Source organism: Pogoniulus pusillus, chromosome 2 (genome assembly GCF_015220805.1).
Source record: "Pogoniulus pusillus isolate bPogPus1 chromosome 2, bPogPus1.pri, whole genome shotgun sequence".
Lineage (NCBI taxonomy): Eukaryota > Metazoa > Chordata > Aves > Piciformes > Lybiidae > Pogoniulus > Pogoniulus pusillus.
The window spans coordinates 44,129,720-44,155,123 of record NC_087265.1 but is presented as its reverse complement, the minus strand read 5'-3'; the positions used below and the strand labels follow the sequence as shown (position 1 = coordinate 44,155,123).

The 25,404-nt window shown below is 41.2% G+C and overlaps 2 protein-coding genes across 9 annotated transcripts in view; one reads left to right on the top strand and one right to left on the bottom strand.

The window, feature by feature from the left end:
- Positions 1-9,202: 9,202 nt before the first annotated feature.
- Positions 9,203-13,066, bottom strand: SPC25 (SPC25 component of NDC80 kinetochore complex). Its single transcript, XM_064163586.1, has 7 exons — positions 12,829-13,066; positions 12,291-12,448; positions 12,141-12,206; positions 11,079-11,225; positions 10,825-10,929; positions 10,454-10,552; positions 9,203-9,884 (listed from the first exon to the last, which is right to left on the bottom strand). Exons 2-7 carry the CDS (start codon positions 12,442-12,444, stop codon positions 9,751-9,753), a joined length of 705 nt encoding a protein of 234 aa, XP_064019656.1. The 5' UTR covers positions 12,445-12,448; positions 12,829-13,066; the 3' UTR covers positions 9,203-9,750.
- A 183-nt stretch (positions 13,067-13,249) lies between these two features.
- Positions 13,250-25,404, top strand: part of G6PC2 (glucose-6-phosphatase catalytic subunit 2) — a 39,619-nt gene continuing 27,464 nt past the window's right edge. For 5 of the 8 annotated variants that reach the window (XR_010306716.1, XM_064163573.1, XM_064163563.1 and 2 more), the window contains exons 1-3: positions 20,238-20,609; positions 20,942-21,051; positions 24,306-24,417. Coding sequence is in view for 7 of the 8 variants with exons in the window: in XM_064163573.1 (XP_064019643.1) it covers positions 20,392-20,609; positions 20,942-21,051; positions 24,306-24,417 (440 nt within the window). In the remaining variant the exon portion in view is untranslated. Of the gene's footprint in view, positions 13,504-13,643; positions 13,721-20,237; positions 20,610-20,941; positions 21,052-24,305; positions 24,418-25,404 lie in introns of those variants that run through there. The other 3 variants (XM_064163540.1, XM_064163547.1, XM_064163554.1) reach the window with 3 other exon arrangements.

Sequence of the window (25,404 nt, the reverse complement as noted above, 5' to 3'; positions counted from 1 at the left end):
GCTTTTAGAGGCTGTGTTTAGAGAATAATCATCACACACATTGCAGGAAATTGACTGAAATTATTCTCGTGGCTCATGGTAAATGCGAGATCTTAAAAGGTTCTGTATATTCATACCTTTTGTAGACCCTTTTAGCAATTTTAGAGATGAGGGTTTGTACTCTGTAATCTATTTGTCTTCAGCTTCTGTGCTCCCTTTTTATAGTACAGTACACAACACGGTGGTTGAGATGTTACAATAGAAAAATGAGGAAATTATCTGTAGAGTTTAATAGTAAATAGTAAGAAATTGTCTTCTCTCCCTAGCCAGCCCAGAATAAAGGAAATTAAGGTCTCCCTTTGTTTACTATTTCTCATATTGGCATATTTTATACCAAAATAATAACATGTGGTGGGGTTTTCTCATTAAAACAGTGCAATCAGACATTGCAGTACACGGTAGAAGTATCTGATCAAACACCAAGGATGGATGTTGAAGTCTTTTGGATCGTAATCAGTGTTAAATAGTGCTAGTTCTGAAATACCAAAGTGTCCCATGCTGTTTCCTTGTTGTAGTTTTTCTATGCACTGTTTGTTTAATTACTGCAGCAGAACAGGTGCCACAGCTTCATATGCTTCTGTCTCAGCCTCTGATCATTCTGTGTGATCGCCAATGCCAAACCTTTTTTCTGAGACCCAAGTACGTTCACTAAAGCTTTGCTTGCAGGAAAGTGATTCTTGTTGAAAACTGTAGGTGCTAGAGGTTAAAATCACTTTCTGGTTCTTAAAAGGAGATGACAGCAGAAGCCATTACCCTGCAACAAACATCAGTGATGTTCCACACTGGTTGATTTAAACACCACCTGTGTTTTACTCAGAGCATTCCGGTAGGAAGCCTAATGCCTGTTTCATTCATCTTCTCATTACTGCAGCCTTCTGTATTCTCAGAGAAATATGGGCTACCATTGGTTTTCTACACTTGATGCTTTGGTATTTTTTTAATCTTTTTGCTACAACTCATTTTTGTATGTCTCCTCATGTCTACTGGTGACATTTGTGCAAGAGGAGCTATCAAATACTTTTTACCTTTCCTGTAATGTAGCTCCTGTGAGGCCTGACTTCAGTGTTCTGCAAACTACAGTTGCCCTTGAGCCGTAAAACAAGACCACTTTGTATTCCTTGTTTTGACTGGATTTGATTTGGACCTAATGGGAACTTCAGTAAGAGGATCTTACTCTTTCTTTTCTTTTTAAAAAGCACTAGTGGAAGTTTGGAGAAGTGGCATGTGTCACCTTTAAATGGGAAAGATTTCTGATTGTGGTTGCAATGAAAACACAGTGTTTGAGTGTGTCTGTAAAGAACTTTGAAATTGCTTTCAGTTCTAAAACTGGAGGAAATACTCTGAAATTACATTTTGGAGCCATGTCAATGATCATACATGTCAGACAAAAGGCAAAACTTACATGACCTAAAACATTCTGTGCAACAAAACAGATTTTCTGGCTTCTGTTGAGCTTCAGGTTCTTGCAGTCCTGGGGTTTACCTCTGGTACATGAGCTCTCACAACGCACTGTGCATTTTGACTGCCTGTCGCAAGTCAGGGTGAGGCAGATGACACCACTTCCCCTGTGTTTTCATGACAATTCTGTGCTTGAGCAACTCCTTCAGAAATGCAGTGATGTGTAGGAACTCCACTGTCAGAGCCACACTTGATGTGCTAGCTAGAAGTCCTTTCATGTACAGCTGTTATGTAGAACTTGGGGAGTTTTGCGTTTAACTCGGTTGGTTTTATTTGTTTTGGTTTTGGTTTGTTGGTTTGGTTTTTTTTTAATATGACAAACAATTATTCCTCATAAAAATCTCTGGAACGAATCAGTATTGTGGGCAATTTTAATTTGGAGACACTTTCATAATAAACATATTAGGAATGTAGTGTCAGTTTTCTTCTCTGTTCTCTGGAAGGCAAACGCTGCTTTGAGCTGAAGCAGAGATTGTTCTCCACGCTGCAGTCTGCAGTTCATCACTGCTGTGGTTTATGTTCTTTCTTGTATGACAGTGTTTATATAACAGTAAGTATTACAAGGGCAGATTTTTCTCTATACAATTTAAAATACTTTTTTTTTTTTTTTTTGTACAAGACATTTTGCTAGGATTTCAAAAGTAACATTTTGTATGCTGGTGATTTCTGAATGTTCAGCTGAAGCCACTTTGGAAAAGATGTCTTTTCTTTTCAGCGTAGGTGGTCAGAGTTTCATTCACATGTTCCAGGCTAAATTGACAAAGCACCACCTACAAACCACTTCTGTCAGGTAGAGAAAAGGGCTGCTCTTGTATAGTGGTTCTCCTGAGAAAAAAGATGTTGTTTTGCTGAGGAAGCTGCATCTTTCAGACCTCTGTCATCAAAGCAGACTAAACCTCCTTCCCTATTTATGGTAGGATTGTCTCTTTATTCGTTATTGTTAAAAGGGGGGTTGGTTGCTTTTGTTTGTTTTAAACAAGGAGCTATCTGTGCACTGACCTGGAATGGCTTTCATACACTCACCAAAGGAAAGCCTCCAAATACCACTGTCAGGCAGGCTCTGGTGCAACATTTAAAGGTTTTCAGGAGATACTTAGGAATGGGATGCATGAAAACATTCTTACAACTTCAGCAGAAAACTGAGGCAACCATTCTCATAACACAAATATCAATGATACAGGATGCTTCACACATCAGTTGAAGCCTCTGGAAGACAAGTCAACTGGGAGACTTGCATTGGGTTTAAAGAAATACTTGCTGTAGTTGTTAATAGCTCTCCATGATATATAGAGATAATCTTGTATGGAATTTAATATGACATTTAAATCTTTGTTTAATGTAGAGACTTCTAAGAGTTTTAACTAGGTGGGAACTTTCTCCAGTTTTTTCTCTGATGTCTTTTAATTCCTATTTCATTATTTTCCACAACTTCCATAGCACAAGACAGCCACTGTGTACAGAAAACAGCTCAGGATAATGTGGAAAAGATCAAGATGTTTTTTATCCTGTACTGTCTTTAAGCATACAAAGGCCCCTCTGGACAAGAAAAAGCAGGTCAAAGAAGACAACAACCACAGGAGGTCAGTGCTGCTTTAGAAAAGACAGTGACAGTCTCCTGTGGTACAGAAGGTGAGTGGTAGGAATCCAAATGCGTAACCAAGGGATGGGCCAAACAGCCGGGTGACTTAGTAGTTCTTGATGTTGTGAGGATGAGGCTGGGAGCTTGTGTGGAGGGGTTTTTGCTCCACACCATTAGTCCCAGCTCTGCTAGTGTGGGTGGAGGTTAGTGTTTTGCTGACTTAGGCTGGTTTTTTTGGTCTTCTGTGTGCCCCGTTCTGAGGAACACTAGTCCTGCCCCTTGAGAGATTTTACACTGCCTACTCTTCTCAGAGGTTTACCTTGTTAAGTAAGCAGAATTTGTGCTCAGGTATAGGAGCGCAGGGTGGTTGTCATATAGTCATCAGAGACTATTTTCCTCAGAATCCTCTTGCTGGAGAATGTTAAAATGTGAACACAGTCAAGAAAGATGAGTAATACCAAAGGAGCATTCTTGCAAACTTGCACATACTGACATCTCACCAATGAGTACCCTCCCTCCTGCACTTAGAAAATCCAGAGATCACAGCTCAGTAAAAAGGTAGTTTCAATAATCCAAACCCTATTTGTGCAAAGCAAGTGAATAAAGTGATAACCAGGGGAGGTCTAGGCTGGGTGTTAGGAGGAAGTTCTTCCCAGAGAGAGTGACTGGCATTGGAATGGGCTGCCCAGGGAGGTGGTGGAGTCACTGTCCCTGGAGGAGTTCAAGAAAAGCCTGGATGAGGCACTTGGTGCCATGGTCTAGTTGACTGGATAGGGCTGGGTGCTAGGTTGGACTGGATGGTCTTGGAGGTCTCTTCCAACCTGGTTGATTCTATGATTCTGTGACTGAGCAGATGTCAAAGCCAGGACTGTTTTCCAGACTGGAAGCAGCTTCTTTAAAGAGCTGTTCCCCTTTCATAGCAATTGCCTAACTGAATCCTTCTTTTCCAATAAAGGAATTGTCAGATAAAAAGCATGTGAACCACTGAGACTGCTCATATCGCTATGGTGGTCTGTGCTACTCTTGCAACTAGTCCAAGCATCCAGCACAAAGATAGCTGTTCTACATGGGAGAACTCTTACATAAGAACTCATTTGTATAAGATTTGAGAGGTAACTGCTATGAAATACTAACTATTGTTTGGAAGAGGAAAAAACAGATTGGAAGAACAGTGACATAAGCTGCCATCTGGATAGGATTAGTGCACAATCAAAAGCAAGAGTGGAGGCACAGTTTTAATGTCTGTTGCACACCAAGCATTGTATTTGAGAAGTGATAGTTGAGGGGAACTTAAGCAGGAGCAGCGGAGGAAAATAACTATCTTGTGTAAACTGCATGAACAGTGACTGTAAATTTGGTATTTTGATTCATTATGATGCCATTAGCAGAGCACTTGGGAAAGGTGGTCCCTACCATAACACAGTTCCAAGCAGACTGTCAGGACTGTGAACTAACCTTAGAGAAGGCTGGAGCCCAAGGTGATGGGTAGCTGCTTGTAGTTACAGTTGACAGTGTTGAGGGCTGCATGTCAGAAGAGGTTTTCTCTCTTCCCTTTAGAAACATGATTTCATCAGATGGCTTGTCTGCCTTTGCACTAAATATAGGAACATACAGACTAGTAAGTCATGCTCATACTGATGACTAATGTTGGAATACAATTACCAGTTTGCTTCATTGTCTTCCCATTAATGGGGGTGTATCAGACATGTTACACAAGCAAGTCTATCTCTTGCTAGGTTCATTTGGGAAGTTAAGGATTAGTTGTTTGCCTGGTTCTTTTTTAACCTATGAGGTAAGCATTTACACAAATGTATTGTGCTTTAACTTAGACACCACCCACATGGTCACCCCTCTATCACCTCCACCTTCTCACATAGCTAAGAAGTATGCAGTCTTAAATGCTTGGAAACCTTTATGATAAATGCCATCAGTGTGAAGTGTAGTGTGCTTCTAAATCAAAACAATGATGTACAGCTGGTGTTCATTCAATGGACCTGTTTCTCTGCAAAGCCAGTTATTCCAGCTGAAGGTCTGATGCAGAAGATACTGTAGTGAAGAACTCAGCCCAGGATCCGATAGCCAGCATAAAATAATCCATGGAGGCAAGTCAGTCAAAGAGCAGGTAGAGAGTTTCCCATCAGTCTGATGGGTACTGATGGGGAACTTTCTACATGTTTCCATGTAGAGAGTTGCCCATCCATCACGGAACAGGTGAGTCAGTAACAGTTAGCACTGTTAAACTTGCTGTGGCTGAAGAGGAAGGAAATCAAATTGCTGTCTTCTTTCAATTTATCATTTCAGTGCATAACCACTTCTAAATATAGATGCAGTAACATAGAAAGTCCACTACACACTTGTCTGGTTAAACTCTACTTTTAGCACAGCCTGTCAGTCTCTGCAACAGGTTTTTAACCTGTTACTCAATTAGCCCAGATTATAAAGGGGTTGTGTTGCAGCCCTCACTGAGCTTATGGTGTACTACAGATTGGCAGATAAAGAAGCTCACATCACTGCCTTGTGCTGCAGGAAGGGTGGGCAGTTGCAGCAGCCAAGCAAAGGCACAAATGGCACAGCTCTTGAGTGGACCTGGCTTCCATCCACAGGAGAGTAGGAAGAGCTGGGATATGGCAGTGAAGAGAATGGCATTGTTTAAGGACAAACCTGCTGATCTGCAGGAAATCAGGCTTCATTGCTTCAGTGTCGACTAGAACTTGTTTATAAGCTCAAGAATCTAAAAGGTCCTTTGTGTGTAATTATTAGAGTGATTAAGGATAATGAGAAGGACAAGAAGAATGAAGTCTCACTGACAGTCACAGCTATTTCCCCAACACTTACAGAATCACAAAATCGAGCAGGTTGAAAGAGACCTCCAAGATCATCCAGTCCAACCTAGCACCCAGCCCTAGCCAGTCAACTAGACCATGGCACTAAGTGCCTCATCCAGGCTTCTCTTCAACACCTCCAGGGACCACCTCCCTGGGCAGCCCATTCCAATGCCAGTCACTCTCTCTGGGAAGAACTTCCTCCTAACATCCGTCCCAGACCTCCTCCACCATAGCTTGAGACTGTGTCCCCTTGTTCTGTTGCTGCATGCCTGGAAGGAGAGACTAACCCCCACCTGGTTACAGCCTCCCTTCAAGTACTTGTAGATAGCAATGATTTCCCCCCTGAGCCTCCTCTTCTCCAGGCTGCACACCCCAGCTCCCTCAGCCTCTCCTCATAGGGTTTGTGTTCCAGGCCTCTCACCAGCTTCGTCACCCTTCTCTGTTCCAGTATCTCAACATCTCTCTTGAATTGAGGAGCCCAGAACTGGACACAGTACTCAAGTTGGGGCCTGACCACTGTTTCTGATCCAGGCCAGGATGCCATTGGCTCTCCTGGCTACCTGGCCACACTGCTGGCTCATGTTCAGCCTCCTACCTACCAGTACCCTCAGGTCTCTTTCTGCCTGGCTGCTCTCCAGCCGCTCTTTCCCTGGCCTGTAGAACTGCTTGGGCTTGTCATGGCCAAAGTGTAGTAGAACCCTCCACTTGGCTTTGTTAAATCTCATCCCATTGGCCTCTGCCCACCCATCCAGCCTGTCAAGGTCCCTCTGCAGGGCTTGCCTATTGCATGCTCCTTCAGGCATCCAATCCTATTTCAGTAGTAAAGGCCTGATGTAATTGGATTGCAACTAGTACTTTCATAAAGGTAGGTTACCATAATTATTCATACAGTTAAAAAATGAACTGTAACCTGCCTGTGGGACTAAGTGACAGATGTGTGCATATGTTTATTGGGCAAGGCATTTTAAAAGTTACAAACTTATAAATCACAAATGACTTTGCATTGATTTTTAAAGCATTATAATGTTAGGACTAATTTAGACAATTTCAAGGTAGTGAATAAATTGAGAGTTTATTGAAGCATTGGAGAAGACAGCAAGTAGTACCACACAATTGGAATATGACAGAAGTCATTTTCACAAGTGCAGCCAGTGCTTGTTTGTTTGCTTTTCAAAATGTCTAGCAATGTCCAAGAGGCTTTATGAAAAACATCAACAAACTTGGCTTAACCACCCCCACTGCTGGTTGAATAGCTGTATAAAACTGATCTGTTAGCCAAAAGGACTCTTGCAGTAATGCGGTTTCTTCTAAGATCTGACCTCCAGCTATCATAGAAACAACTGTGATTAAATGCACTTAATACATGTTATTAATATTCAATTCTATTTTGTCTTCCCAGCAGTCCTTAAATCCATAGTGTATTTCCAGTACCTCCTAAATTCAATTTTGACATTAAATTCTGAGATGAAGTTGATGAGGTGCTGGAGCACCAGTACAGCAGCAGTCCCTGTCTACAACTACCTGAAGGGAGGCTGTGGCCAGGTGGGGGTCGGTTTCTTCTGCCAGGCAGCCAGCAACACAATGGGACACAGTCTCAAGTTGTGGTGGGGGAGGTCTAGGCTGGATGTTAGGAGGAAGTTATTGACAGAGAGAGTGATTGGCATTGGAATGGGCTGCCCAGGGAGGTGGTGGAGTCACCGTCCCTGGAGGTGTTCAAGAAAAGACTGGATGGGGCACTTAGTGCCATGGTCTGGTTGATTCGATAGGGCAGGGTGCTAGGTTGGACTGGCTGCTCTTGGAGGTCTCTTGATTGTATGATTCTGTATGGTCAGCATTAGTTGATGGCCCACCCATGCATTTCAGGCATGACCCTCGGTAGCTAAGTCTTGGTCAGAAGTTTGAAAGGGAAAGCAACATTCAGGGTAGAAAAAAGAAAAAAAATTGAATCTTTTACAAACCTTCACTGAAATTGATGTCTGCCTTAAGATATACTTGATCCTGCTGGTAGAGCACAAGCACCAACTGGAGTAAGTTGGTTGATGGTATCTTAATTCCTCAGCTGGATACTGGTTTTGAGCTCAAGAGCCTCCCTTGTGCTCTCTGGGGCATTTCAATATTTGTATGCTATCTAGTGCACTGGGGTCACAGTAATTGTACCTGCTGGGTCCTAGCTGTTATTGGGTGTCATTGTATTGTGGAGTCTTAAAACAGAAAATTCCAAATTAACACAGAGCCAAGTGTGTGAAATTCTGCAAGCACTAAGTGCATTTGATAAAGACACAAAGGTCTTAAGATTTCAAGACAGCTCTTCAGCTAGCATGGATGCTGATTTAGGGATGTTGTAACAGAGTTTTACTCCATATTGTATAATAAGCAAAGAAACCTATTGCATACTCTTTGCAAGCTTTTCCCACCTAGGGAATAGGTTTCTGTTTTAGAGGAAGAGATGCACCTGATTTGTCTGGGCAAATACAAGATTTAATATTCTAACTTGGAAAGGATTTGTAGAGGTTTAAATTATACAGAACAAACATTGCAAACTTTACTTGTTGCTTTAGGCATATGCAGAGAACATTTACAAGCAGGAGTATCATTTTATCTAGCAAATAATTTCTAGGAATGTAAATTCCAGTGCAGTGTTTGGTTCATATGTTATCTTCTGTGCATAATAATCTTGGCAAAGTAATTTTGTTAGAAGCAATAAACCAGCTACTCCTGTCTGGGATGAACATGAAAAGAAAATGGCAGCAAAACTAAGCCTTTCTTTTTGTTACTCAGGGAACATTTCAATTTTTTCTCTAGTGACAAAGATGATCGAATGAGATATGGCACAGAGTGCATCTGAGGAACATGTTTCCCCTTAACAAATAGCTCCATTTGAAAACTTGCTGCCTGTGCTTTTGCTTCCATACAGCAGCTGTAAAATATTTGGCTGAGCATCCTGAAGTTCTTACTTTCCAGAATAAGAGTTGCTTGGCCCAGAGAGCTGAAGAATGGCAGGAGTGCTTTTCAAAATGAAGGCAGGCATTCTGGACACAGGGACAATGCCTTAGGGAGATGCCAGAAGGGATAGACGTTGTCCTGCCCTAAGACTTCAATGACAGTAAGTAGTGCTTCACTGCACCATGCTTTACATAAGGCAAATGGCTGGTCTGTTCTAAAACATACCAAACAAGCTACTGAGGCTGGTCATCTTACAAGTGTTACTCATTCAGAGTGTAGTTCAAATTCAGCTGTTTTGGGAGCTAGGAACCTCTGGGCTCTAGGATTTCTCATCAAATAAGTAGAAAATTCCTGCTGCTTCCTAGTAAGAGCTTTATTGAAGAGCAGCATGCACATCAAATGATTTTGTTACTAACAAGATAAATGGGCATACAGACAATCAGAAAGAGGCAGTAAAATATTTACAGAAAAACAATGTTTGACATGAATGAAAATGAGTGGGAACATTGGAAGTACAAGACAGGGTAAATACTAAGATAGTGGTACCTGAAGGGTAGGTTTCAGGCTTTTCCCAACCACATAAAAACCTGGAACACAGTTCTGTGCTTTTGGAAGAGATAAATTACATCACATACTTTAGTTAGCTGCTCCAGGAAGATACTAAAATAATGATCATTACTCCATTAAGCTATTTGCTACTGGATCACTTTGCATGTCTAGAGACACTCAGATAAAAGAGTATAATCAACAATTTCCATTAAGAATGATCCAAAATTTATCTAGACATCAATGGCCTAAAATGGTGTGAGGACTTTTTATTCAGAGTAGAGTAAGACAGGGATACACACATATTTTCACAATAAAAGGGAGTGCTGTACAGTGCTGGTAAGAGGTATAAAGCTAGTTTTATGCAGACTGTTTATGAGATAAATCAACAAAAGCTTTTCTGATGTTGGCAACAAATGCCGAAAAATTGTTAGTTTCTCTCACTTTGAGCTGGAACTCTTCTATGCAGTCCAGAGGAGGAGTACAGGAAGTCACTAGAATGACAAAAATTCCAAAAGATTAGGAAATGATAAAATAAGTTCAGCATTAGTGCTTTTCCATCCTTATGAAACAGAAATTGGAGTTTCTTTGTATCTTTTAAATTCCTCAAGTATTATTTTTGAGTAGCCTATGAAATAATTCTTTCAGCAAAGACAAAACCTCAGAGCACAATTGTGTTTCCACACCTCCCACCCAGTGTCATGCTCCTGTCTGAATTGTTACAGCAATCCTCAGTAATCCATAGCCTGCTAAAAAACTGAATCACATTCCAAAGTGTTTGTTGCTCTGTAGGCAGGCAGGCAAAACTGATATAGCCCTGGATGCTATAAACTTGCAGCTTCAGCTATTTGGATTTCATTTAGTAAAACCCAAAATCACTTCAGTCCACGCCTAGAGGCATGGCAGAGCAGTAATACTCATCTAGAAAATACTCAACACTGTACTCAGATTACTGCTGCTGTTCTTCCTAACTGAGATCTATATATTGCAAAAATCAGTGTTAAGAGCTGAAAGGTGTGCATCAGATTCTGTCCTCTTGCTTGAGTATTCAGAATTCACATACCTTCGTAATCTCCTTGTTCATTTATGGAAAGAGTAAACAGATATGGCTTGTCAGGATCTTTGTGGTCAATATGTCTGAATATGAACTGTAATTGCTCATCTAAAACAGACAGAATTAACAATCATCATTACCCTCTGCTGGAGCATAACAGTGGTGACTAAATATCACAATATGAAGCTAAAGTTCTGACATTTTTATAACACAAATTAAGCAACCCTGGTGTCTTCAAAAGACAAATGCATTTTGACATACTGTATTTAACCAATTGAGAGGCAACAACCTGAACTAAGACAGCTCTTCAGTTGTGTAAGCTAGCATGTTCTTCTCTGCACAACACTAAATGCATTGCATGGCTGCACATGGAAACTTACTGTGAATTCTGCGTATCTCCAATCCAAGCCGCTCCTCAAACAGTTTCTTACACAAGCATAGTCGTTCCACTCTCTCCTCTGCAGCTTTGCTTTTAGAAGATATTACTAGAATTGTAAAAGCCACCATAAAGGTCAGAGTAAAGGTAAACTGGACATAGAGAAATATTTAGAACAGTAGAAATAGCGATCAAAAGTAAGCGCTAGAAACAATTCCTCCTCTAGTTAGCACCATGTACTTATTGCCTATTGCTTACTTTCCTTTTTCTTCTCACACTCTTCTTTAAGTTCTTGGATGCTGTCAGTCAAGTCCTTGTTTTTCTCTTTTTCCTGATTTAGGCTGGATTTGATTTCTGTCAGACGCTCCTGAGTTTCTGATGCACGTTGGCTCTGACAGAGAATCTCTGAAGGAAGGCAAGAAGATACAAACACACAGTTGATTAATCAGGTTCCTGCTATTTAGTACTTATCTGTATTTTTTAAATTGTTTAAACAAAGTTTAGTGAAATGCATGCTATCTCAGCTGAAAAGTCAATGCAATTATATTAACACCAAATGAAAACTTAAAGGGAAAATCATTCAAAAGAATAACTACTAAGTACAGAGATCCTCTGGTACTTTGAGCAAATGTGGTTTGTTTATGGTGCTAGCATTATGTACATCTTCAAAGCATAAGGATGATAGAGCCTGTTCACAAGTAATTTAACAGAAAGCAAGGGTAAGCATGTTAGAGTTGCAGTTATTTTTAACCTCATATTCTGAAGTTTACAAAATTCAGAAGGTAATCCTAGGCTGATAGATAGTCTGTGTTCTATTACTAATACGGAAGAGGCACCTGCTTGCTGCAGCAGAGTTGGACTAGATTCCCTTTAAAGGTCACTTCCAGGCCAGAGCATAATAATTAACTGTACTGAGCAATGTAATTTACTTTTTCTACTGCGGTCAGCAAGTTTTGGTGCTTTGTTTTTTTTTAAATGCTTAAAACACCAAACCCACTACACAGAAAACTGTTTACCAATCTCTTATGTTCTTGCATCACCAATGATGGTCCAATTCCTGGTCTAGCGAAAGGTGTTCCTGCCCATGGCAGGGAGTTGGAACTGGATCTTTGAGATCCTTTCCAACCTAAACCATGCTGTGATTCCATAATGTTTTCCAACAAACTGTTTTTGACTTGCAATTAGCCAGACGAGTGTTTGGCTTCATTTCTACCTTAATTCTGATGTTATTTACTTATTCAAATGGAAAGTTGAACATATTATTCACTGTAAGAAGGTAATCTTAGGAGTGTTACAGATAACTAGATCATCATACTGTACCACTGCTATACTCATTGATTTTATCAATCATCAAGTCCTCTTCTTTCAGCTTCTTAGACCATTTCTCTGTAACAGAAAGTTATTTCAGTTATCTGAAGAGGTTTGGAGATAACATGGAAGTAGAAGTAATAGGAATATGAAGCCTTTTACCTGAAAGCACTTTTATGGACTCCTTGCAGGAATCTTTCAGTGCTAAAGACTGACTGATCTGTTCCGAGCCATAAACGCTTTTTAATTTGGTCCAAAACTCTTTCATTTCCCTTTCTAAGGAGATTATTTCATCTTCAGTCTTAGTATCAGGCATAGTGCTGCAACAAAGTTAGTGACATACACAAGGCAGATGTGCAGCAGTTACAACTCGCAGAATAAACCTCATTCACAGCATTTGTTATTCCCTTGGCTTATTAAATCCCATCCGGTAAGTTGTTTTTGTTGTTACTTTTAGTACAAGCAGTAACAGTGGAAGCTACGTTTCTTTTGCTAACCTCTCCCCCCCCCCCACCCCCGCCCCACCCAGGGATTATCTGCGTCAGGAAGATGCCCCACACGGCCTTCGGAAGCGCCGCGGTACCGACAGCCGTTCCCCGTGGGCCAACGGCCCTCAACAGTACCCCGGCGCCGACCGCTCCCACCCTTTCCCAGCCCTCCCGCAGGACTGCCCGGAGCCAAGGCTCCTTTCTATGCTCACAGGCCGGGCCGACGGGCAGGCGGAGTTTCCTTCTTCTCCGTCTCACAGGACACTATCGGCGGCGAGCGGGCTGCTGCGGCCCCGCAAAGCAGCAGAGCTCCGCAGCGGTACTTGCCAAGCCCCGCAGGCAGGGACCCTGCCCGGGGAGAAGGGCAGCGGGCGGAGAAGGGCAGCCCGAGGCCGCCCGCAGCCACCCGATTTCAAACCGCCAGAGCCTCCCGCTTCCCGCCTCCCGGGCGGCTGCGCTCCCATTGGCTGCCGCCGCCCGCCCGCCTCTCAGCAAGCGCATCGCTGACTGGCTGAGCCGCCCTGGCCGGGGCGGCAGGGCGCGCGGGGAGCTGCCGTTGCTGTGGGAACGCCTGTGAGGGCGGAGGTCAGGGGCGAGGCCGTGGCCTTGTCGCGGCGTTGTCGTGGTGTTGTCATGGCGTTGTCGCGGCGTTGTCATGGCGGGCAGCCTGCGCGGCATTGCTGTGGAGCTCTTTGGGGCTGTCGGAGGCGGCTGGGGCTCATCGGTGAAGCGCTGCAAAGCAGAGGCCCTCTCCTGCTCTGGGAAACGTCTGTCGGGATTAAAGCGTTTTGTCAGGGCTGTGTGTAGCGCCGGGGAGCGGCGCCACAAAGCCTGGTGCGGTTTGCCTGAGGTGCAGTTCGGTGCTGAAGGAAACCAGCCACGATCTGGTGAGCAGGCCAGCTCCTTTCCGCTCCTCTGAAGCTAGAGCTTGTTTTCAGGGCGAAGTTCATTCACAGAACGTACTTGGGGTAACAGGCATAAACTTTGTGACGCTCATAAATCCTCTTTAATTCCCCAACGCTGAATTCTCTTGCGAACGTGGCGTTATTTGCCATTAAAAAGGCAAAACAAAAGGCGTTGATGACAGAAGACTGACCTGCAGAGGTAATTCAGTCCTGTGCCCACTCGAACGCTTGTCATACTCTCTTCTCGTTGTGAATGTGCTCCATAGGACACCATGGCTAGTTTTATTTCAGCCGGCTTTATTCCCTTTTGGCTCCAGATATGTACTAATTTGTGGTCTCAGTTACCAGCCTTTAGTTTCCCGTGGAAGCTGTTTGCTGCTCATTTTGTTAAGATAGCTAGAGCTATTCAGGTAATCTCAGAGTAATGTAAAATCAGTAAAGCTTTGCAGATTGCTGTCTAAAATCACTAATTGCTTTTCCTTCCTCCACCGGACTGAAAGCAGAGTCTGAGCTGAAATCACCAACTACTAATTGCATTTTTGTGGAGTAGGCCTTGAGCACAGCCCTATGAGGAGAGGCTGAGGGAGCTGGGATTGGTTAGCCTGGAGAAGAGGAGGCTCAGGGGTGACCTTATTGCTGTCTACAACTACCTGAGGGGAGGTTGTAGCCAGGAGGAGGTTGCTCTCTTAGGTGGACAGCACCAGAACGAGAGGACACAGCCTCAAGCTACGCCAGGGGAAATTTAGGCTTGAGGTGAGGAGAAAGTTCTTCACTGAGAGAGTCATTGGATACTGGAATGGGCTGCCTGGGGAGGTGGTGGAGTCGCTGTCCCTGGAGCTGTTCAAGGCAGGATTGGACATGGCACTTGGTGCCATGGTCTAGCCTTGAGCTCTGTGGTACAGGGTTGGACTTGATGATCTATGAGGTCTCTTCAAACCTTGGTGATACTGTGATACTGGTGGGTAGCACTTCTACCCAGTTGTAATTCCCTCTTACATGTACACTTGCTCTCCAGTTTTCAGTTTCTCCATCATTAGTCCTAAAACTAATTATTAGACCTCTGCCTCTTTTCTGGTCCATTTTCTTTTCTGCTTCAGATAAGTTTGCTGCAGTTAGGCTGGTTCAAGGGTCATTATCTAGCTACACAGAAATTATGGCATTACAGAGCCTGTATCTTAAGGTGTTTTTTGTTGTTTTGTTTATTTTTTTTTTATCTAGGATGATTTTATTCTTTTTCCCAATCAGACCTTAAATCTAGCCAAGTGAACACTGCAACTCTAAAGTTTAAATGTTGCCTCTAACATCAGTAACCTGTGTTGTTTCAGTACATAACTACCTGAGTAGACTTTTTTCCCGGCTGCTGCAGTTCAGCAAATATAAATCCGACTAATCTAAACAAATCCTGAATTCTAATGTGTAATCTTTGGTGGATTTTTCAATCTGGTCTCCTCTGAGTTCTTTTGTTAACCTAGACAATGGGTTTGTCCTAGAGTAGCTGGCACTAGTGCTGAATTACTAGATATCTTTTTTCATCAGTGACATTTCTCTAGATTTCATTAGTCTTCCTTTGATTTAGACTTTCATCAGCCAAAGACTAAATTCAGCCTGTGTCACTTACTAGCACAATCCATACCTTTAATTGATCTTTTTTCTAACTGATTTGGGTGTCCTTCTGCACAGTTTTCTCGAGACATTAACTTGCAGTATAGCCTATCCTTAACCTTAACTTTCCCATCATGAGCTCTGCACTATCATCTCACAAGCTGCCTTTTTAAATGAAGCATGGTGATGCTAGGTTTCTGTTCAGACTAACAGCTTTTACCAACCACAAACAGAAAGGCGGCCTCATAACTCAAGCTGGCATGGGTCATACAGTTTTTAAATCCTCTATTAGCTCTAATTCAGGAGGCTCCATAGCCAGAAACTCTGGCACCAAACTACCATAACTCTAGTCCAGGCACTTGTTCTGAAATGGTTTTTCCCCTAAATGGTACATTGTTGCAGAATAGAGATGGATGCAAGAAAGTGTCAACAACAATTTGTTTCTAGCAGCACTATGAACGTTGCTGGAGATGATGTAATTGTACCATGTACCCCTTTTTCTGCGTCTTCCAGCTCTTCATGTATATCTTGTAACCCAAGTAAAGACCACTTGGTTAAACTTAAGTTCTGAAGTGACAGTGCAATCAAAATGAAGGGCAGGCTATTGCCAACACAGATCTAGTATGCTTTACTGCTAGCTCAAACTCCATTCTGGGCTATTCCAGTGCTGGGTTAAAGGGTTGTCCATGGCTAGTTTGGGGTTGAAGAGCTACTGCAGGTTATGTGGAAACTGCTAACTGAACACAAAATTGAAGAGCTGATGTTAATAGACTTGGATACTTCTGTCAGGTTTCTGACCTCGCTGGGCTATGGTTAGCAAAGACCTAGTTTCAGGGATTAGAGAACAGCATATAAATAAGACAGTGCATTTACTGGAAAGGGAGTTTTTAAAAAGGCAGTGGAAATCTGCCCTTATGGGTCCAGACTCCATTCCGTTTGCAGTCTATGCAACTGGAAAGATTTTTATACACTGTTAAACTCTGGGTTGCTTGTGATTTCTAAAAGGTAGCTCATTATAATAACTAGAATTCCTTAGATAGGACTTTTGTGAACATTCCATAATTGTATTCCATGCATTGTTTATATCATTTCCACTGTTACACAGATAAACACACATAAATACAAATAAGTATTATGATCTGGCAGTCATTGTTATATTACAAGCATGAGTTTTGCTAATTTCCTGTATTTGCAAAGTTTACTTCAGAGAAAAGAATAATGACAATGTAGTAACTAGGAAAAAAAAGATTAAGGGGGCAGAACCAAGAGCAAGAAAAGTGGTTCATGCTAGTGTTTGCTATACCTCTACTGGTTAGTCCAGCTGTAAAGAAGCCTGACATAAACTAGGGCTGCCTGGGTCTGATGAGGAAAGCTTGAGGGAATGAAATACAGACAGAAAGAGCAAGCTTCTTGAAAGATTCTTCCTAAGTCTAAAATTAAGATATATCTTCACAGTGTTCCCTTTGGAAAACATTCATACTGAAAAAAGTAGCTGTCAGCTGTTGTATACAGTATCTGCTTGTTAACTTACTAAATTGCTAGTTAATCTTTATAGCTGGTTCAGTGCCAATGAAAACACTGGTGTGGAAATTAATCTTATTGTTCAATTAAGTAAGCATAATGTACCAGAAAGTTAGGCCCAGTACACAGGCCTCCATTAGCAGTGTTTTAGGAAATATTTGCTTTGATGGCTTTTTCTCCCCTTGCAAACATTTGCTTAACAACATCTGATATCTGTTATGTAATATTTGCTCTAATATGTAGGTGTAAAGCAACTGTAAACACTTTATCCTCCCTTCAGTGGATCATCACTGTGATTCTTATTTCAACATTATTACCAAGAATATAAAAAGTTTTAGATAGTCTCTTGTTTTGTAGGTCTTGAAACAGAAATCAAGAAAGTATCAAAAACATTTTATAGGAACAGATAGCATTTTAAGGGTTTTTGCTTTGCACTAGTCTCATTTGATCGTGTGAAGGCCAAACCTGGGCTCTATAATATCAAAACAAGACACAGCTTTGGTTATAAAATTTGTTTGTATACAGTCTGACTATTTTGTAAATATCACTAATTTTCTTGGCAGTTCCGTGTACTAAAATTCAGCAAATAATTTCATTTCATGTATTATCTGAAGTGTCTTTGGAGCATTAAATGTGTTACAGAAGCACATTGCAATGCTTTGCAGAGAAAAGAGTAAAATGTGTGGAGGAAGTATTTCTTCTTAGCTTGAATGCATTATTAAATATAGGATTTCAAGATATGTTTCACCATCTTTCTCCCCTGGTTATTAGAGCTACAAAAATCATTAGTGTCTCAGATAGTTACAGCTTTCCAAATGTCACAGGAACATTAAGAGATGACTCATGTTAGTTGTCGATTGGTTACTGAACAAAGCAGAATCGTAAGTGCTTCCAGGCACAATGAGAACATCACCTGAACTGCCTCTCTCACAGGAACCTGCTTACCTATTCCAAAAACTTCCCAGTTTCTGTTTTGTAGTCTGGATTTGTTTGGGGTTTTTACACTTTCTATAACTCTGACTCCTCTGATATGTCTAAGATGTGGGTGTGAGTGCTTCTGAAACAATCAGAAAGAATGTAGGAAAAAATGAAAGCTTCCTTGTTTGCTGTTAGTTTACATTATGTCTAAGGTGCTTGTCTTTCTGTTTAAGCAGAAAAATAAGTAGCAGCATAATCATTAAAATGAGTATCAGGAGGCCTTTACCATTTATACTAAAAGAAGATAGTTTACTGAAATATTGCCAAGACATAGCTTCAAGCATTCTACTATCAAAGGGAAGTGTGCCCGAGTAGTTCTGTCAGAGTGAGAGTTCAGCCAGAGCAGGTCCAGCATTGTCCCACTGAGTCACATGGGTGGGTAGGTTTATATTTATAATAAATGGGTGGGTTTATATTTATAATAAATAACACCCAAAATACTGCAGTGGTTCTACACATTCTGCATCAGAAAGGCAAATTTTCTGATGTTGTTGAATAACAATGGTGGCATTAGAGAGGTAGTAGAAAACAATCTGTTTTTTTACTTGATAGACCCTTCTGAGGATATTGAGCTATATCTGGATGGAGGCTTGTTTACTATGAAGTATTTTTCCTCATAGGACAGTAGTTATTTAGTCTTAATCTTGTAACAGTTGCTTTTTTAACCAGAAGTAAACTGTCTGTTCCTCAGTTACCAACTGACTTGATATTTACACTCTTGATGAACTGGACTGAAAAACAGAAGAAAACCTCAGGTTCTCCACAGTTTTGCATACTGAATCCAGACACATCTAAAAGAGTGATTTTTATTGTTGTTGTTATTTAAAGCCCTACTTGTCTGCAGAGGAGAGATACTTTAGCAGGGGAAAAAGTAGCAGAAAGACATTTTCCCTATTAATAAGTAATATAAAGTTGAGAGGATGTTTCTAAATAGATTCTTGAGAAAGAACTGAAGAGGGAAAATAATCCGGAGAGTTCATTTGTATGACACTCTATAAAGCTATAAGGCTTAGCAAATATTTGCAGCTAAAACATTAGGAAATGCTTATTGTTGAAATATCCTGAAATTTTGGTTTTTGAAGGGTTTTCCTTGAAATCAGGTAATACCAGCTGAAGTGAATATATGAAGTCAATATACAGAAAGATATTATAGTAGTTATTCAGAAACAGTGCATATAATGTTAAATCTGGTTTTAACTGTATTCTACATAAGGCCACTGGTAGCAGTAAACATTTAGAATATAAAACTGCTAAAATTTTCTAAAATCAGGCTATTAATATCTAAAGTAAATGTGAGTAGCTAAAGTAAATGTGAGATTGTGTCAGGGAAGTCTTTTAAGTCCATTTAATTGTCACGCCGTATTTGCTGAATCTGCTTAATGTTTCCATGTGACTTCCCTGACCACACATAAAGCTCTGTTAAGCTGTTAAGTCCCTCTTCAGCAAAAACAGTTGAGTAGTTCATATCTTTGTCTCCACAGCTCATATAGTTTAAATGCCAGAGAAAGCCATAGAAAAGTGAGCATTGCATATATGCAGCTGCTTTTGTTTTCTGCTTGTAATTGTTTCAGATACCTAGATACTCTTTAATAGAAGATAAGAAGATGCCTGGATATTAGAGCCTGATAAAGAACTAAAGTTTCCTTCTTGCTGCTCTGATGATATCAGCTGATGGTATCACTAGATTTTGGGTATCCACCTAATATCTTGTGAAGAAAGGTTTTCCATTTAGCCAGCTCACAAGCAAATGTAATCTTTTCATGTGCTATGGTTATTAGTACTAACAGATAAATCTGATGTGCTGGTACATTACTCGCTCTATACTCTTAAAATCCTAGTATCTGGCAGAATGTCTTGGCTGTTTGCCCTGGAGAAGCCAAATGCTTCACTTGGGAATACTTCAGGGAAATGGAATCATCTCTTCTCAGTCTTGCAATGGTTTGTGAAGCCAGGCTGCGCAGCAGCAAGCGTGGCTGCTGTAAGTCAGGTTTCATCTCCCTCTGGCAGAGGTGTGTAGGACTTGCATCGCGTATGCAATATGTGAGAATGTCAATAGTGAATTAGATGTCTCAGAGACTCAAGACATTGTGCTCTGGATTAACGTGGCCTCTTGCATGAAGGAAACAATTGTTTTTCAGTGCTTTGAGAGCGTTGCTGATTGAAAATAAACCTGGAGCTCAATGACATTGTTGGTGTATGGATGCTGGTTGTATTTTCCATGACTGAAAATGTGTTGTGCAAAGTATTAGACACAGCACAGTAGCCAAATTCTATTTCATTTGTACAGCTTTAGTGACAGTTCTGCGAAGACCAATGCTTTGTGTATTCTTCCTGTCCTTTTATACAGGTGGCACTTAATGAAGGGTGCACATTAATAATGTCCATCCTGCAGAGAAATGAACTGTGAAAAGATTTAAGCAAACATGTTCCAACTGTTCATACAAAAGATTGCATAAACGACACATTGCATTTCCACAAAACTTTCCTCACAATTTGCTGCTGCTCAGCATGTACTTCACTTAGTTTCTTCCAATTAAAATTTGCAAACAGAAAAGCTTTCCAGTGCTAACAGACTTATGCTTTTCCAGAGATTTGGAGCCACGTGTTCCAGGAATGGCTGGGTACACCACGCTGATACAATATAAAGGCAACGTCAATCACCTTCTCTCACTTTTTAATAGATGCCCTTCCTGGTTCTCCTTCTCCATCACTAGAAACTTAAGATTAAGGGAACTTTACTTTGTTTCAAGTACAGGTTAATCCACTAAGATGGATCTTCTTCACAGCAATGGCGTGCTTATCATTCAGCATTTACAGAGGGACTACAGGGCTTACCAGGATTTCCTTAATTTTATGTCCCATGTTGGCGATCCCCGGAATATATTCTCAATTTATTTTCCTCTTTGGTTTCAGCTTAATCAAGTGGTTGGTACTAAAATGATATGGGTGGCAGTAATTGGTGATTGGTTCAACCTCATATTTAAATGGTAAGAAGTTTGATTTATTTTAAAGATTTATTTTATTTTTTCATGATGGCTACTATATATACCTCAAGTACAGAAAAATGTCTGTGAATAATGTATTAGTAGATTTCCACTGTAATTTCAAAACAGGGATTCACAATGGAGATATTTTGTATATATTTGAAATGACATTTTGATAAGAAGAACACATAGAACTATTACAGAATAGTTTTGACAATACAGTTCTTTGTATTCATTGTAAGATTATTCTGCTCTGCTGAAGCCTTCTTACATAAAAATCTTTTTGTTGTATTTCTGCTTCTGTTTTTGTTTGTTTGGTTTGTTTGTTTAACCAGGATTTTATTTGGCCATCGCCCCTACTGGTGGGTGCAGGAAACAATGATTTACCCCAATCAGTCAAGCCCATGCCTTGAACAGTTTCCTATAACATGTGAAACTGGACCAGGTAAGAAATGTTGATGATTACAGTGGCACATGTGACAGAGATAGTGGCTTTTGAGAGGAGAGGATGTGACTTACAAAGTTTTTATATGAAGTACAAATCTGAGACTTTATGTTTAAAATGGCACCGAAGCATAGGAATTGAAAAACAGAGGAATAAAACCTGATAGGTGTTTGATTGTTGTATGACAACAATGTTTACTTCATTGCCTTTAAGCAATGCAGATGAGTGGAATTTGCTTTAAATATAACTCCTACTAGAATGAACCAGAATTCTGGAAAGGAATTTTCACATCATTTCTGTCATAGGTTCAGAAAGAGTGAATCAGCTGCTTCGTGAGGTCACTTTTATGAACAGTTTCAGTACCAATAACATCAGCTTGGAGAGGAAAATTCTGCATTAAGCGTTCCAAAGCAGAGCAGGGAGCTGTTGAGTTTGAGAGCTTGTGCACTAATGCAAGAATTATCCAAACCACAAAATCCAGTAGATGGTTCAGTGTAAATAGCAAGTGTCAATCATCTAATGAACAATAATCGATTATCTAATATATCACAAGTGGAAAAAGGAACCCCTGATCATAGAAGTAGCCAGTGGCACTGAAAGAGTGGGGGGGGGGTGTATAGAATGAAAATAAAATAACAAAAATGTACTTTTAAATGCATTTTCCCTTTTTTATATCTCACTGTTTTCTCTGTGGAACTCAGAAATACTGCTGAAGGGTAGGGTGTCCCTGCCCTTGGCAGGGGGGTTGGAACTAGATGATCCTTGTGGTCTCTTCCAACCCTGACTGATTCTATGATTCTATACTCATCATTTCAAAACAGTATGCCAAATAAGAACCCATCAAAAAGCCTATGTAAGTCACGCCTTTCACTTCTGAGGTTGTGGACTCTCCCTCTCTGGTGATACTCAAGAACTGTCTGGATGCATTCAGTGTGACCTGCTGTAGGTGATCCTGCTCTGGCATGGGAGCTAGACCAGATAATCTTTTGAGGTCCCTTCCAGACCCTGACATTCTATGATTCTGTGACAAGTTAAATGAGCTTGTGCAACCCTAATACATGAAATCACTGCTTGCAGCTAAATGACTGGATTCAGTTCAATTCATTGTACAAGAAAATATTGACTGTGGAAATGAATGTGCTTAGTGCTTTTTCAATGCCACTGCAAGCTTTTGAGTGGCTTGCAGAGCTGTGTTTTGTTGAGAACACTCTGCATTATATCCCACTGTAATTTTGAACCAGAAGTGTATCAGGCAGCGTTTAATAATGTGTGTGATCTGCAGTCAATTCCAAGTGAATTTATTTGGGACATAATCTAAAGTATTGAAGTCTCTCAGATCTTCTCAAAAATCTTCAGAACTGAGCCTATTTAGCACTGTGTCATTCCAAGCCCTGGATAAGAAACTAGTTATCATAGAATAGAATAGTTGCTGTGTTTCATTTTGATTCATTGAACCAGGAGGCCTTTCTTCCTGAGATAACAAGTTATTCCTGTTTCTGTCTCATACCAATTTCTTATAATAACCACATTTTCTCCCACCTCCAGATTTGACTTTGACTGTTGACAATATCTGTCATTCACCTGTTCATCCTTTACAAGAGGAGGTGCAGTCAGCACAGCTGTTAGCTGTTAGGTGTATGAGTTTACATGGTGCTTCACACACTTTTGAAAGATGCAGTTTATATGAAAAGATTAGAGAAGCAGCCACATATATGAGAAAGCCTTATCCAAATATTACTAGGGCAGCCTGAACCCCAGATTCTGCAGCTCCACAAAACTGAAAGCTTAGGGAAGTGCCTACATGGTAAGCAGTCTAAGGGCATGAATCTCATTTGTGCTTCTGGAATGGACAGAACCCTTGTGCTAGTTTGAAGCTAGCTAGAATGTTTTGGTGAAAAGAACTAGATTATAGGCTGTAAAAGGAAAACAATAGTGATGTCTACTTCGCTCACAGGCTTGCTGAGATGTATAAGAATCTAAGTCAAAACATAGATAAGGTCACTTCTACTGCTGGCGAGCTCTGAGCTGCATCTCAAATCACTCGTCACCACTCTTGCTTGGGCTGCTGGCTGAGCTGCATCTCTCTAACCTCACCCTCCATTTTGGGCTAATCCATTTTGCTTCCTAACCCCCTGGCCGAACCTCCATTCTTCCTTGGGACTGGGGTAAAGTTGAGAGGAGTAGAGGGAAGGTGAAGGGGTGGTTGAGAGCCCCTCCTGGGGACTCAGGGTTTCTGGGAGGGCTGTTGTGTTTCTGTATTACCTTTTACCTTGTATATTTCTGTATATAACTGTATATACTGTAACTATCTGCTTGTATATTGTGCTAGCTGCAAATATAAGCTTCATTCATATTTCCAGAGCCAGCTGAGTCTAGTCTGGGTGATTTCTGGAGTGCAGGGGGGGCAGGGAACACCAAACCATCACAACCCTGCAGCCATCTTTTCTCTGGTATTAGTCAGGTTTGAAGAACATAAACGTTAAGGTGGAGTTTATGCTATTCCTGGCAGGTAATTTGCAGATTGAACATTTTTTCTAGATGACAGTGCTAGTGTGCAGCATTATGGTTTCCTTACAGGTGACAGTTCTTCTGTTGTGTGTTTTAGAAGTGTACATCTGTTACAAAATTAACAAAACAATTGGTAGTGTGACTGCTAACCAGGGTGCCAGTCATTGTGCTTGTCTTTCCTAGACATTTCTGCTTTGCTTCTTTACTGAAGTATACTTTCCATTTGCAAACTAATTTTGATGTGCAAAATACTATTTTGATATGGGGAAAAGAAGTGACAATAATTTTGGGACTCATTTCCTTTAGCATCATCCCAGCATACTTTGGGTTTTGGTGATTTTCACAGTTGTAGGAACTTCCCTGTGGATTCCAGTAAAGTTAAAATTCTACTTGTTAAATTAAAGCAAATTACACATACATTACATACCACGGCCCTAAGAGAGCCCTCAGTGCTCTCTGTTTTTCAAATCATGATCCAAATCTGACAGAAAAATACTATGCTTTCCAATCAGGCTGTCATACCAATATAAGATGGGTGAGCTGTTACCTTCTTGATGTCAGCCAAATATTCTAGATTCCATACAGGTGAGTCTTCTGACTTTGAGAACCAGTTAACAGTCTTTCAGCTTTTGTTAAACACTTCTTTTCAATGATTGGGCACCCAAGTAACTGTCAGTAGACATTTTCTATATCATGAATATTGCAGTCATTTAAAAGCCTGAGTGTTTCCATTTTGTTTTTACTAGGAAGTCCATCTGGACATGCCATGGGATCTTCCTGTGTCTGGTATGTAATGGTCACAGCAGCACTTAGCTACACAGTTAGATGGAAAGATAAATCAGCAGTTACCCTTCACAGGTCAGTGTCTTTCCATTATTCTAACTTGTACAGATATTCTTTACATACATGTCATGGTTTTAACAAACTTATTTTAACCAAATATTCAGAGCCTATGAAAAACAAACAAACAAACAACAACAACAAAAGAACCAAAAAACCCCCACCAACCAAATGTTCACTGTCATAGAATCAAACAGGGTGGAAGAGACCTCCAAGATCACCTAGCACCCAGCCCTATCCAGTCATCTAGACCATGGCACTAAGTGCCTCAGCCAGGCTTTTCTTCAACACCTCCAGGGATGGCGACTCCACCACCTCCCTGGGCAGCCCATTCCAATGCCAATCACTCTCTCTGGCAACAACTTCCTCCTAACATCCAGCCCATATCTCCTGCGGCACAACTTGGGACTGTGTCCCCTTCTGTTGCTGGTTGCCTGGCAGAAAAGACCAACCCCCACCTGGCTACAGCCTCCCTTCAGGTAGTTGTAGACAGCAATGAGGTCACCCCTGAGCCTCCTCTTCTGCAGGCTGCACACCCCCAGATCCCTCAGCCTCTTCTCACAGGGCTGTGTTCCCAGCCCCTCACCAGCTTCGTCACTCTTCTCTGGACACGTTCCAGTATCTCAACATCTCTCGTGAAATGAGGACCCCAGAACTGGACACAGTACTCAAGTCATGGCCTGACCAGTGCTGAGTACAAGGGAAAAAGAACCTCCCTTGTCCTACTGGCCACACTGTTCCTGATCCAGGCCAGCATGCCATTGGCTCTCCTGGACTCACTGCTGGCTCATGTTCAGCCTACTGTCTACCAGTACCCCCAGGTCTTTTTCTGCCTGGCTGCTCTCCAGTCACTCTGTCCCTGTAGAGCTGCTTGGGGTTGTTGTGGCCAAAGTGTAGAACCCTGCACTTGGCTTTGTTAAATCTCATCCCATTGGCCTCTGCCTACCTATCCAACCTGTCAAGGTCCCTCTCCAGGGCTCTCCTACCCTCCCACAGATCGACACC